At 41.1% G+C, this 13,228-nt stretch overlaps 1 protein-coding gene across 1 annotated transcript in view; it reads right to left on the bottom strand.

Moving 5' to 3' along the window:
- The window catches only part of Pde1c (phosphodiesterase 1C), a 280,202-nt gene that overhangs the window by 95,044 nt on the left and 171,930 nt on the right, over window positions 1–13,228 (bottom strand). The window contains exons 7-8 of the mRNA XM_026786001.1: window positions 11,955–12,095; window positions 2,294–2,394 (exon numbers count right to left, since the gene is read on the bottom strand). Coding sequence (XP_026641802.1) covers window positions 2,294–2,394; window positions 11,955–12,095 — 242 coding nt within the window. The remainder of the gene's footprint in view (window positions 1–2,293; window positions 2,395–11,954; window positions 12,096–13,228) is intronic.

The raw sequence follows: 13,228 nt of genomic DNA, 5'->3' as shown, positions 1-13,228 counted from the left end.
CCCTGATCTGAGTGCCTACAGCTGCTCTGAGCAGGAGACCTCAGGAGTTCCTGATTGCAGAAGTGGTTTCTGGTGGGTTTGGCTGGGGCGTGGCTATCCCTACATAAGCTGCCCCCCCACAATAAAGAGGGCATTCTTGGGGCATTCTCACATCAAAAATGACCTGTCTCTCTCTGTCTGTGCATCTTTGTGTGTTTCAATCTCCAGCCCCTTGCCCAGTTCACGAACTGTATGGGTGCGTAGAGCACAGACAGGTGTGGTACGCCACAAGGGAGAATCTACAGAGACAGCTGAACCAAGCTCACGGGAACTCACGAACCCTAGACTGACAGCTGTGCAAACTGCATGGCATCAGACTAGGTCCTCAATGTGTGGGAGACAGTGGTGAAACTTGCACTATCTGCTTATTGGAGCCCATTCCCTATGGTGGCAGGCCATGCTCAGCCTTAATGTGGGGGATGGGGGTTGGTCCTGTGACAACTTAATGTGTCAGACTTTGTTGACTTCACATGGGAGCCCTTACCCATTGAGAGAAGTGGATAGGGTGGGCTGGAGGAGTAGGGCGGGAGAACCGTGGATGAAAAGTAAAATAAAAAGAGAAAGTGGTGCCTGTGCCCACCCTGGTGCAAGCATTTCCCATGGGTAACTAGTCTCATGTACCTCCTCATGGGAGTGCTTCCAGGTTGCTCTGCATGCCTGTTTTTGCTCACGTGTGTCATGTTTGTCATGTGTGTCACACGTGTCTTGATTGCCATGTTGTCATGTGTCATGTGTGTTATATTTGTCGTGTTTAACATGTTTGTCATGTGTGTCATATTTGCCGTGCATGCCGTGTTGTCGTGTGTCATGTGTGTTATATTTGTCATGTATGTCGCCATATTTGACACTCATGCAGTGTGCGCTGTGTGTCGTGTTTGTCGTGCATGTCATATTTGTCAAGCATGTCACATTTGTCGTGTGTGTTGTTTTGTTATGTGTGCTGTATTTGTCATATATGTCAGGTTGCCATATTTGTCGTGCATGTCGTGTTTGTTGTGTGTGTGTCATGTTTGTCGTGTGTGCCATGTTGGTCATGAGTGTCATGTGTGTCACGTGTTTTATATTTGTCATGCATGTCATACGTGTTGTGTTTGTGACGTTTTGTGTGCTTGTGTGTCATATCTGTCATGTGTGTCATATTTGTCATGTGTGTCATATTTGTCACGTGTGTCAAGTGCATATTTGTCATGTGTGTCGTGGGCCAGTCTGGTCTGGTCGAAACCAGTCAGGTCTGGTCTGGTCCAGTCTGGAGCAGTCTGGTCTGGTCTGGACTGGTCTGGTCCAGGTGGACAAGGGTTTGCAAGTGGGAACGTGGCTGACCCCAAAGAAGCTATGCTAAAAGGTCGGCACCCAGCATGGGGAAGGCTTCCCTTAACTACATAGATGGAGACTCTTTCCCATAGTCTTCCAATATGACCACATACACCGCCCCTTTCTGAAACCCACGCAGCTAGGGCAGAATTCATACAACTGGCTGGGAGCAATGGCTAGATACTCGGGGAAGGATCCAGTGACCCTCCCTGCCCCTCCTTGTAGGAGGGGATGCCAACAGTCAACAGCCCTATGTGATGCTCTTTGACAAGCAGCCCATTGGTAGCCCAGGCAGAAGTAAACTTTGGTTTGCGGTTGGGATCAGATCCTTAGCATGAGAGGTTGAGGCTGGGTGGGAGGAGTGAATCATGGCTTCTGAGCTGGGACATGAGAAGTGGCCAGGGAGTGACAATCAGATGAGTGTGGGAATCACATGGTGTTTCTGTTGCTTCCTGGCTTTGTGTCTGCATCATTGATGACCTCTCATGGCCCACATCAGTTCTGTAAGTGATTACAACCTTGTATTTATCAGAATGCTCGGGATCCAAATTGTTTGTTTGACAGAAGCCCTCCAATGGTTACATAAATATTGTGATATCATGTGCATGACATCTGGGGCTCTATGCAGCCTGTGCCACACCTGTTAGAAACAGGTAGAGGAGCACAGGACATACATAAATAACAGGTGAACATTATAATAGTGAAGAAAGGAAGAGCCGCTTTATATCTGAATAAAAGATGAGAAGTAGCAGCAGTTGTTTTTTAAAACGCTGTGTGTTCAATCAAGTTGCCCAGGCTCTTCTCTTGTTTATAAGTTAATCTTTTCAAAATTCAAAATAGAGCAACCACATAAAAGCAAAGTGATGAACGCACAACTTGCTGACATCTAAAATTATATCCCTGCCTCTTCGTGCCTGCTCTACAAACATTTCAACTGCCTCACCGTGTCTGAATGTGGAAATTGTTGGTAGTTCCAGTGTGTTCATAGTCGTGGATGGCAGCCGAGAAGATTATTGCAAAGATCTCCAGTTCCGTCAGCCAGTTCTGCAAGGGAGATTCACAGCAATCAGGTAATTGTCTCTCGCTTGCACAGCTTGAGCGTGCTGACAACAAACTCACCCTGCTACCTTCCACCCTACAGCTGCTGGCTGTTCCCAAAAAAGTTTTTTATACATAGAAGTAATGGGGGCTTTTCCTCATTGAGGAGACTGTGAGCTTGTAGTTTGACCACAATACTCAAGTTTGGAAGAACTATTACTCTGATCCGACGTTCCAGAAAGACAGCAACAGTGAATGAAGAACTTAAAATGTCCTCATCAAATAGCCCTCCCACTTCAAAATAAAATTCTTGTCTCTCTTTCCTTTCCTTTTCCTGACCTTCCCCCTCCCCTGGGAAAAATTCAATGCAATACCCTTTCTCATTTATAAAGAAGTAATTAAAAGTTTTAACACAATATCAAGTGTGGGAGCCAGCCATGATAAGCTAAGTCTGGGCAGGTCACCCAAAGGAAGTTCTTTACTTCCAAACATTATCACCTGCCAGAGTAGGATTCAGCCATCGTTAAATTTAACAAGAGGCCTGGGGCTCAGTAGTTTACCCTGAAGCAGTGTCTGGTTGCCGGAAGAACCCCAAGATCACCTGAGCACCACCCAAAAACAGACCATCTAAAGGAAATGCCTAACATTCCAACCGCTGTAGATAGGACCACCTGCCGAAACACACTCACCAAGACACCCCTAGACAAATGTCAGCCAATCAGGGGTGGGTCCTAAACCTCAGAAGCCCCTCACCCCCACCTTTACTATTATGAAAACCCAATTCTAACAGAGCATACAAGTTTCTTGCCTACATGTGTGTCTGTGTGCTACATGTATGTACTGCCCACAGAAGTAAGAAGCCACCAGATCCCCTGGAACTGGAGTAACAGATTGTGAACCATCATATGATTGCTGGGACTTGAACGTAGATCCTCTGGAAGAGCAGCTTGTGCTCTTTACCACTTTTTTGTTTGTTTTTTGTTTTGTTTATCTGTAGCTTTGGGGCCTGTCCTAGAGCTAACTCTTATAAACCAGGCTGGCCTCGAACTCACAAAGATCCACCTGCCTCTGCCTCCTAATCAAAGATTAAAGCTGTGCACCACCACCACCTGGCTGCCTCTTTTTAAATGTAGAAACCCACATACCGTTCACATGTTCATAAAGGAACTAGCTGTGTAGCTGCTATCCCCACAGAATGAGAAAATGAGACCAGAGGAAACTCAGGATCCACCAAGGTCACACAGTTGTTCATATGAGAAGCCATATAATATATTTTCCAGAATTCTCACCTATCATCTGTAGATTAAATTTCCTTTGTTTATATTCTATATTTATTTAATTTTGGATAAACTTACGTATGTATAAAATTATATGACATCTCTTCTTGATATTCTTCACATATATAACACCTGTTCTTCCTCTTTTTTTGAAAAAGTGTCTTGTAGAACATGCTAGCTCAAAACTCAGTATGTAGTTCAGTCTGAACCTGATCTCACAGAAATCCTCTTTTTCTTAGCCTCCTGAGTGCAAGAATTACAGGCTTGCACCTCTGCACATAGCCATATTGGTGTGTTTTCTTCCTTAATATGATATTATTATTAATCTGCTTTTGAACAATTCCCTGTATACAAGTCTTGTTCTAGTCCTATACAAAGTTAATATCATGTTTTAAAATAAGATGGTAGATAGGAGTTAGCATAGAGCCTAAACAACCCAAGTCACAAAACATCAGGAGTCTAAGCGTCAGAAAGCCTGCAAAGGAATAGTTCCCACATTACAAATATCAGGCACACTTCCTTCCTGCCCATACACACTAACAGCTTCTCTTAGTTATCACCTAGCTTCTAATAAACTTCAACAGCAAGGGATCGAACAGGCATATAGCAAAATCTAAACTGTACCTTTGAAGCTCATTGTAAAACCCAGTCCTTGAGATGATCAGTGTGCATATGGGCTTAGGGATGAGAAGGGAGAAAATGATATCCGGGGAAGGAAACAGGAGGGGCATAAAACAGTTTCACAAAAACAAGCCTTGCTGATGGTGACAAGGAGATCTTGGAGTAGAGGAGGGCATTTTCAGAAGCGCCTGTCCATCTTGAGTAATGGAATGAGTCCCTGGACTGCAGTGGGGATCAGGGCAGACCGGGACCTCAAATATCAGGCATTGAAAGCCAGAGTGAGAGCGGAATGTAAACTGACTCAACTGGCAGTGATGTTTACCCTGGAGAGTCTGGAGCCAGCCCAGCACTCCAGGGAGAATATTTGTCCGAATAGAGAGAGGGAGGGAAAATCCTTACAGTGCGTGTAAATAACTGAATGTGTGGCAGACATGGATAAAAAGAAGTTACAGCCAAGAGAACAATGAACTATATATGGCCTCCAAACACTGAGTCAAGAGCCAAACACTTCCTGGGTCGTATCAGATAGGAAAGTTGGATAAGGTAGAAGAAGCCACTCTGAGGAAAACTGAGATTCATATTTTAAGGGGCTCAAATTCATTTCTATTTTCCCACTTAATTACTGTGAGTGCTAAGGTTTTGTGTCAGAATATAAGCAATCAGAAATTTAAGTTCCACAGGCATTTTGCTGTAGGATTATCTGACTGTGACATTTCCCTGTCTTTCAAATTGGTGTGTCACTGCTTCATTCACTGACAGACTGCTTTGACACCTGGATGTGGTAGATTTTGGACTACTACACCTGTGGCTCAGAAAAGCAAGCCATATGCTTAGGTGTGTGGGTGAGTAAGAGCAACTGTATACAACAGAGGAAATCTGAAGAAAATGGACAAGGGTGGGTCATTTTCCACTGCTACAGGATACATTACTCTAAGTAAGCTGTGACATTGCTGTGGGAACAGCAGTTTCTATTTTTACAATACTGTTCTGATGCCTTCAGAAATCACCACAAAAAGATGGTTGGAGAACATCATATGCACACACACACACACACACACACACACACACACACACACACACAGAAAGAAGGGGTGAGTCATGAGAAAACAGATGAGTAGATAAAGTGTCATACAAACATAAAGACCCAAGTTCCATTCCTAGCACCCATGTGAAAAGTCCGGTATGGTGGCTGTGATGTGGGATTTCCCTCTGTATGCTGTCAATATGTTTTATTATCATTGGTTAATAAAGAAGCTGCTTTGGCCTATGGCAGAGCAGAATAGAGCTAGGCAGGAAGTCCAAAGATTCAGAGAGAAAGAAGGCAAGGTCAGGGAGATGTCTGCAGTTAATGAAGGAGAAAGACGACAGAACCTGCTGGATACTATGGGCCTGTAGACTGAAGATAGATGTCTCAATGTGACAGAAGAGCTTCGAGGACCTGTCCAAGCAGCAAGATGTCTGTCAATTCTAGAACTTTAGATGTTGCTTAAAATGAACATCCTATTTACTTAGGTAATATTATATCCTTCTGGGGTCTTTGGTGGAGTTTAAGATAGAGTTTTACTTAGTTATAATAAGAGATAAAGTAGATATAAAACTTTAGATAGACAAATATTATAACTGTAATTGTTGCTTGATCCTTATTTTGTTATTTGTAAATTTACTATGTTAAAGTTAAAACCTTTCTTTTAATTTAGACAGAAAAGGGAAATGATGTGGGATTCCCCTCTATATGCTGTGAATATGTTTTATTACTATTGGTTAATAACGAATCTGCTTTTCCTTATGGTAGGACAGAATATAGTTAAACAGAAAGTCCAAATAAAGATACAGAAAAAAAAGAAGGCAGCGTCAGGGAGATGCCATGTAACTGCCAATGGAGAAAGATGCCAGAACCTTAGCAATAAGCCACAGTCTCATGGTGATATATAGTTTAGTAGAAATGGGTTAATTTAAGATGTAAGAACTAGCTAGAAATATGCCTGAGCCATTGGCCAAACAGTGTTGTAATTAATAGAGATTTTTGTGTGAATATTTGGGTCTGGACAGCTGGAAACAAATGCTCAGTTTCTGTTTATACGGCTGTGATCCCAAGGCTAGAGAGATAGAAACATGCAGGTTCCCGGGGTTCACTCGCCAGCCAGTTTAGCCTAATTGGTAAGCTCTAGGCAACTAAGAAATTCTCTCTTAAAGACAAGGTAGAGGGGCCCAATGAAGGACACCTGAGGCTGTCTTCAGTCCTTCACATGCTCATACACATACATGCACCTGCACACACACACACACACACACACACACACACACACACACCTGTGCATATGTGCACAGGCTACAAATAACTGAGCACAATCTGTCATTGGCTGTTATACCATTGAGTCCAAGGATAACTTGCATTAGCATAAATGCTTCAGAGAGTTTCTTTTGCGTTGATGAAGCTGCTTGATTCAGGTTTATATTGCACAGGATACTGTGCACAATAGGCACTAAAACCATGTTGACCAGATGAGCTCAGAGCACTATTCAGCCTCTGCTTTAATTTGCTCTACATTATTATGTTCAAGTATACACCCCTGAGGATTCTGAGGTCCAAGGGGTTCTGTTTCACCAAAGATAATGTAGAATGATAGCCAAATACCTAAATGTATGGCCATTGGCATCACACCTGGGGAACTAGAGAGACTGGCTCCCTGTTTAAGAATACTTGCTACCTTTGTAGATGACCAGGTTTAGTTCTTAGCACCAACATGGCAATTCACAGTTCTTTGCTACTCTGGTTCCCAGGAATCCAAAGCCCTCTTCTAAAGTTCATGGGCACTAGGCATGTACAGGTGTGAATATGAACAAAATATTCATATGCATAAATTTATCTTAAAAAATGAATATTAGAAAACATAAAAGAAATTAGATCTGGGGCCAGTTTCGCTATGCCACTGTAATATTTTGCTATGGTCACCATAACAAATTACCATAAAAACTCATTTTGTAGGGGTAGGATCAGTTTCCCCAGACTGAAAACCACTGATTTACAGAAAATCGTAATCTATTGCACATTTGTACAGACAAAGTATATTTGTATAGACATTTAAGAAGACAATTTGTAGTAATTCTTTGTGTTAGCTTTCCATTAGTGTGGTAATTTGAATGTAATTGACCCCATAATCTCACAGGGAGTGTCTCTATTAGAAGGCATGGCTTTGTTGAAGTGAGTATGGCCTTGTGGGAAGTGTCACTGTGGGAGCCGGCTTTGAGGTTTCCTGTGCTCAGGATATCACTCAGTGTTTCAGTTGACTTCCTGCTTTTTGCAAGATGTAGCAATCTCAGTTCTAGCACTGCGCCTGTCTGCAGGCCTCCATGCTCCCCACCATAGCAATAATGGACTGAACCACTTAAACTGTAAGCAAACCACCCCAATTAAATGCTTTCCTTTCTAGGAGCTGCTATGGTCATGGTGTTTCTTCACAGCAAATGAAAACCAAAACTAGACAAGTACCTGAGATTAATCATCATATAAAGAGAGAAGTCAAAAAAGGCAAAAAAGAAAGAAAGAAAGAATAGAAAAAAGAAAAACCAGCCTACAATTCATAATTCCAGAGAACCCAGACAACAAAGAGGACCCTAAGAGAGGCATACATGGATCTAATCTACATGGGAAATAGAAAAAGACAAAATCTCCTGAGTAAATTGGGAGCATGGGGATCATGGAGAGGGCGGAAGGAGAAGGGAAAGGAAGGGAGGGCAGTGGAGAAAAATAAATAGCTCAATAAAAACAAAACAAAACAAAACAAAAGTCTAAAAGGTCAGATGGGGTGGGAGGAGCTCTGTTGAAGAACTCTTAACAGACATGTGGGAGGCCCTAGGCTCAACCCCCAGTACTGCAATACATGCATACATACATACATACATACATACATATGTACAGTAGACAGTTAATAATGTTTGCAAATAAAAAAAGGAAATTTGTCAAGATGGTAGGAGGATCACAATCTGTTGTAGATGGAGAAAATATACATATATATTTAGACTGAAGTATTATTCACTGAAGAATGATTTTGGCTTGACTGGCTGCATATTTAAGCTTAACTTTGAATTAAATATGTTTAACATGATTTGTATAGAAATTTATAATTCAGAACTTTTAGTCAGTGGTTCCAAATGACTAGCATATACGATGGATTCTTATGTTTAAATGATAGAAGAATTCACTCATTCGAATGAGAAATGTAAAGAAGCACAGACATTCCTAACACAAGTATACATGCACATGTGTACAATGTAATAAAAGTTCTGAATGTCTTTTTGGCTAAGGAAGTGCTATGGAAGCTGGATATGGCTGCAACCCCAGAACTGGAAGGTGAAGACAGGAGGAGCTAAGAGCTCTCTACTCAATCCACACCAAATGGCAGCTTCAGGCTTTGCTGACTCCCCCTGGGAGGCCTTACACTTTCTGAGGAGTGGATGGGGAATGGGGTGGGGTGGGGAGAGGTGCGCAGGGTGGGGGGAACTGTGGTTGGTATGTAAAATAAACAAAAAAAGAGAGGAAGGACAAAGCTGTACACTTAGTAGAAGAGCAAAGGGCAGGAAGGAAGCAGCAGGGAATTCTGGGTCTCCTTCTTAAAGACACCAGTCCCATGGTGGGAGCTTTGCCTCTGTTACCCCTTTACTTCTCAAAGTCCTCACCACCCAATCCCACCACTGTGAAGTAGTTTAACAGAGTTCCCAGCTCAAAGCCAGTGCTCTGTAAACCTTTGAGTGTATGGTTTGAAACTGAAATTCCATCCATGTATTTGTCATTTTTATCATTAAAAATCACCCATTCTGTTTTTATAAGTTTGTCGATGTTTTAGTGTTAGGGAGATAAAAACTACCTTCTTGTTATATACTATTCCTTTTCAAAACTACCCGTTCTAACAGAAAAATACAGATTTTGTATGGATTTCAGAGTTATCAGGTTATACATTAATTTTTTGAAGATTGAATTAGTATTTATTGTTTTGATGAAAATTGCCATTCAAACAACAGAACAGTTTCCCATTTAAAGCACAACACATTTATCTACTCATTTAATCATTAGTTTTGAGTTCTTTGAGTTTTATAGTTTTTCTCTTTTTTTTTTGGTATTGAAGTTCTTTATAGATAATCATACATTTTTAAACTGCTGAGAATGTACTTTTTACATCATACTTATTAATTTCTGGCACACAAACAGCTTTTGCAAATTTTCTCAGCATTTTATCCTTTTAAAATAGCACATTGTATCACATGGCTTCTGTAGGAAATTGTTTAGTGTTGTCTTAGTGTGTCAGTCTGTGTCTTCACGATTCTATCTTCACTAGACATGCCTGCATCAGCCCACATCTTCATGGGCCTCAGTGTGGATGCATCTTCACCAACCCGTGTCTCCACAGGTCTGTCTTCAAGCAACCACCTCTGCTTCTAGGTCTTCATGGGGCTATTTTAGTGTGGACAATTCTGTTTTATTTCATGTTTTCATGGGATTATCATTTAATATGGCTTTTGGTCTTGAGTTTTTGGTAGAAACTCATTATTTTATAAAATGAATTCTCTCTATAACATTTCTATAATTTTGAAATGGCTTCTCAAATATTATTTTTTTCCAAAATAAGCCTTTTAATAAAAACTAAAACATGATGATGAGTTTTGGGGAAATTCTACAATAATCTAGTAATAATACTTCCTAAATTGAAGGAAGGCTAATGTCAATATTTTTGATATTTTCCTCCTGGTCATCTTCAAGGTAAAATCTTCCTCACGTTGCAGACGAGAGGAAATCTGGGCACAAAGAAGTACTTCATCACAGGTTACAATATCGGTTGGTAACTAAGCAGGGATTTAGATGGAGTATATCAAGCTTCAGGACCACTCCTTCCACTGTGTTCTAAGTTGAATGCACTGAGCTACTCTAGTGAGCCAATCAACAGGAAAGACAGGTATGTGTTGGGTTTGTGGTTGATTTGCTGCAATTTCTATCTTGGTTCTTCCTATACATGGCATAGAACATCCTGTAAAAATGGATTGCCACTCTCTTAACCCAGAAAATCATACAAATTATGAAATTCAATCTTTGTTTTCACTTTTAAAACACGCACGAACCTTCCCAGTCCATCAGTGTGTGCATATCCAAAATGCTGTCTGCATTTTCAAGATGCCATTCTAAAGGAGCTGTGTGTGCCATTCCCGTGACTGGTTTGCTTAAGTTTTCCTAAGGGCTGACTTTAATATTTCCAAACTTTCTCAGTATTTCAAACTTTTAAAATAGCATATCTCATTCCCTGAGATTTGTAGGAAAATACTCGGTGTCAGTCCGCAGAGTAGTCCCAGAATCCCACACTGGTGGGGTCAGAAGCTGTGCTCAGTTCAAACAGTGTGGCTGGATTTATAGTCATTGATACAAAAGCAGCGCTCAATTTTTGTTGAATGTGCAGAGAGCAGGTATAGATGTAGATTCCCTTATTGCTGAATATGGCCAGGTCAACAAATGTGAGCCAAAAGTACAGTGTTCATGGTTCAGTTAGCCCAGGCCACACCAAGATGATACTCACTGAGAAGGGACACCCTGATCCTAAGCCACAGGAGGGGATTTCACAGGAGAAAAGGGTCCCTAGAGCATACTGAAGAAATTAAATATATAGCATGGGGGTAAATTCAGTTTCCAATACGTTCAAATAGCAGTGAAAAACAAATTCCTATAGGTCTTCTTAAGGCAATCTCATTAAAAGCTATTTTATTTGTTTCTTCATTTTTTTTCATTTTGTTTTCTTTTGCCACCAACATCTATGCATATTAAAAACTGATGACTTATGGAGGTAAAGAAGACAAAGGGGCTGGTGGCGTGTGGACCAAGGTGCTTCATGACAAACCAGAAAATCTGAGTTCAATCCCTGGCCTCCATAAGGTAGGAGGAGAGAAGTGACTGCTAATAATTGCCCTCTGACATCTACATGTGTGTTGTAGCACAAGAATCCCCCACCCATGCACTAGAATCAGACAAACAAATGATAAAAATGTAAGAAGTCAAAGGCACAATCAACTCGAACAAGCTAGTACATCAAATGGATTACAGAAAAGATGTCTAAAACCATCTGAAGAGCTGAAAAGCGGAACTATAACAATGATATTTCAAATGACTAAAAAACCTTTAGCTTTAAAAAATACATAAGATGTGAATAACCAGAGTGCTTCTGAAAAAGACCTAGCATGTTAAGCCAAAGATGAGTTGGAGCAATGGTTGATGAATCTACTGACTATAACTTCAGAATATGTGAACATTATTGTTAATTGACTATTGCAAAGGGTCAAAAATCATTCTATATGTGAACTATATGCTTAGCTCTTGTAATTATTCCTTAATTGGCCATTTTCAATTTCACTGGGCCCAAGAAAAACATTTAAGAGAACCCTAAGGCTATCCACAGTGAACAGGGGGACACTTCAGAACACTCTCCATGAAGATCAAGGCAGCTCTCAGAGAACCCCAAGGCTTTCCATCATGATTATGAGGACACATCAGAACACCCCAAAGCTCTCCACAGTGATGCCAGGAAATAGGGTATTCACAAGGCATCATTCATCACCTTATCACCTCTGGGCTCATCCTTATCACCTCTGGGACACCCTCCAACATAGACGTGTGTCCCCGCCTGTACTTACTGCTACTCCCGTCTTATAGAGGAGGTAATGCACAGTTTGCGTGACGTCAGCGGCATGCATCAGGTTGTGGTAAGGATTTTTGTGCTTGCTGTACCCCACTTCCAGGGCCTCCACAAATGAGACAAGTGCAGAAATGGGGATCTGAAAGAGAAGAGAAAGCTCCACTCACTAAAGGGCAGACTTACCTTAAGAGAAACATTAAGATCCCCACTTTACTCATTTGGGGCTCTTGTAGATCACATGAGGAGCAAAAATGTTTAGCAGTTAATAAAATTCCCTGTGAAACTGTCAGATGCTTTGCAAGTCTAAGACCAGGTCCCCAGTTGAAGAACAGTCAGTCTTACAAACTGGTTTTGTTCCCAGTTCAGGCAACCAAACTATACAGATTCATCTCAAAGACATTTTGTTTAAAATGTGAACCAGTGGTTTTTGATGTACACATAGGCAACTTCATTCATTATTAGTGATTACTAAAGCTCTGTATTTCTTTGTACTTTATCTGTTTTTAGTCTTTTTCTCCAATTCCAAGACAGAAGAGATGCTATGCAGGACCAATGTTATAAACCATGTTGAGGAACTTACAAATAGTTCTGGGAGTTACTGCAGTTTATGAGATTTTTAACTATTTGTAACACTTCAATAGCAAAAGAAGACTTTCCAGACTGCAAACCACCAGTAATAGACTATTGGGTGATAAAAAGACATAGCCTGTTCCTTTCCCAAACACACTACCACACTGTGCTTCCCATATTTCAAATGCATACAGTGACCCCTTTCAAAGAGTGTGATTTTGAGGAAGTCACACCAGTGGCAGGTTACCTCTGTCTCACAATCATTTTATAACCTAAGTTTTTTGTGTGTCCTTTATGTTTTATCATATTAAATATACTGCATAGTATATGTTCATTTTTCTTAAATAGAAAGCATGAGCTCCAATACAGCCCTTATGAACATGATAAAGACTCTATCTGGAGACATAAATATTTGTGTGTAAAACAACCTGCATTTTCCAGAGACACATCCCATCCATCTGATGCTTGAAGTCTGGGATATCAACTGGACAGAGGTTCCCTTGAGAACCTGCCTGACCTGAAAAGGCTGTGCAGCATGGTGACTGAGGGGCTGACCCTGGAGATGATCCATCCATTCTCTTTGTTTAAGGCAAAGAACTAATCTGAAGCACAGGCAGCTTTGAAACACCAATGATTTGTCATGGATGAGTGGGAGTTTTTTCTGAATGTGGCATGGTGTGAGAAAAGTTTATGGAAGTGCTT

The sequence above is a fragment of the Microtus ochrogaster genome, linkage group LG3 (assembly GCF_000317375.1).
Source record: "Microtus ochrogaster isolate Prairie Vole_2 linkage group LG3, MicOch1.0, whole genome shotgun sequence".
Taxonomy (NCBI): domain Eukaryota; kingdom Metazoa; phylum Chordata; class Mammalia; order Rodentia; family Cricetidae; genus Microtus; species Microtus ochrogaster.
The sequence above is the reverse complement of the archived record's forward strand: the minus strand, read 5'-3'. Positions and strand labels throughout refer to the sequence as shown.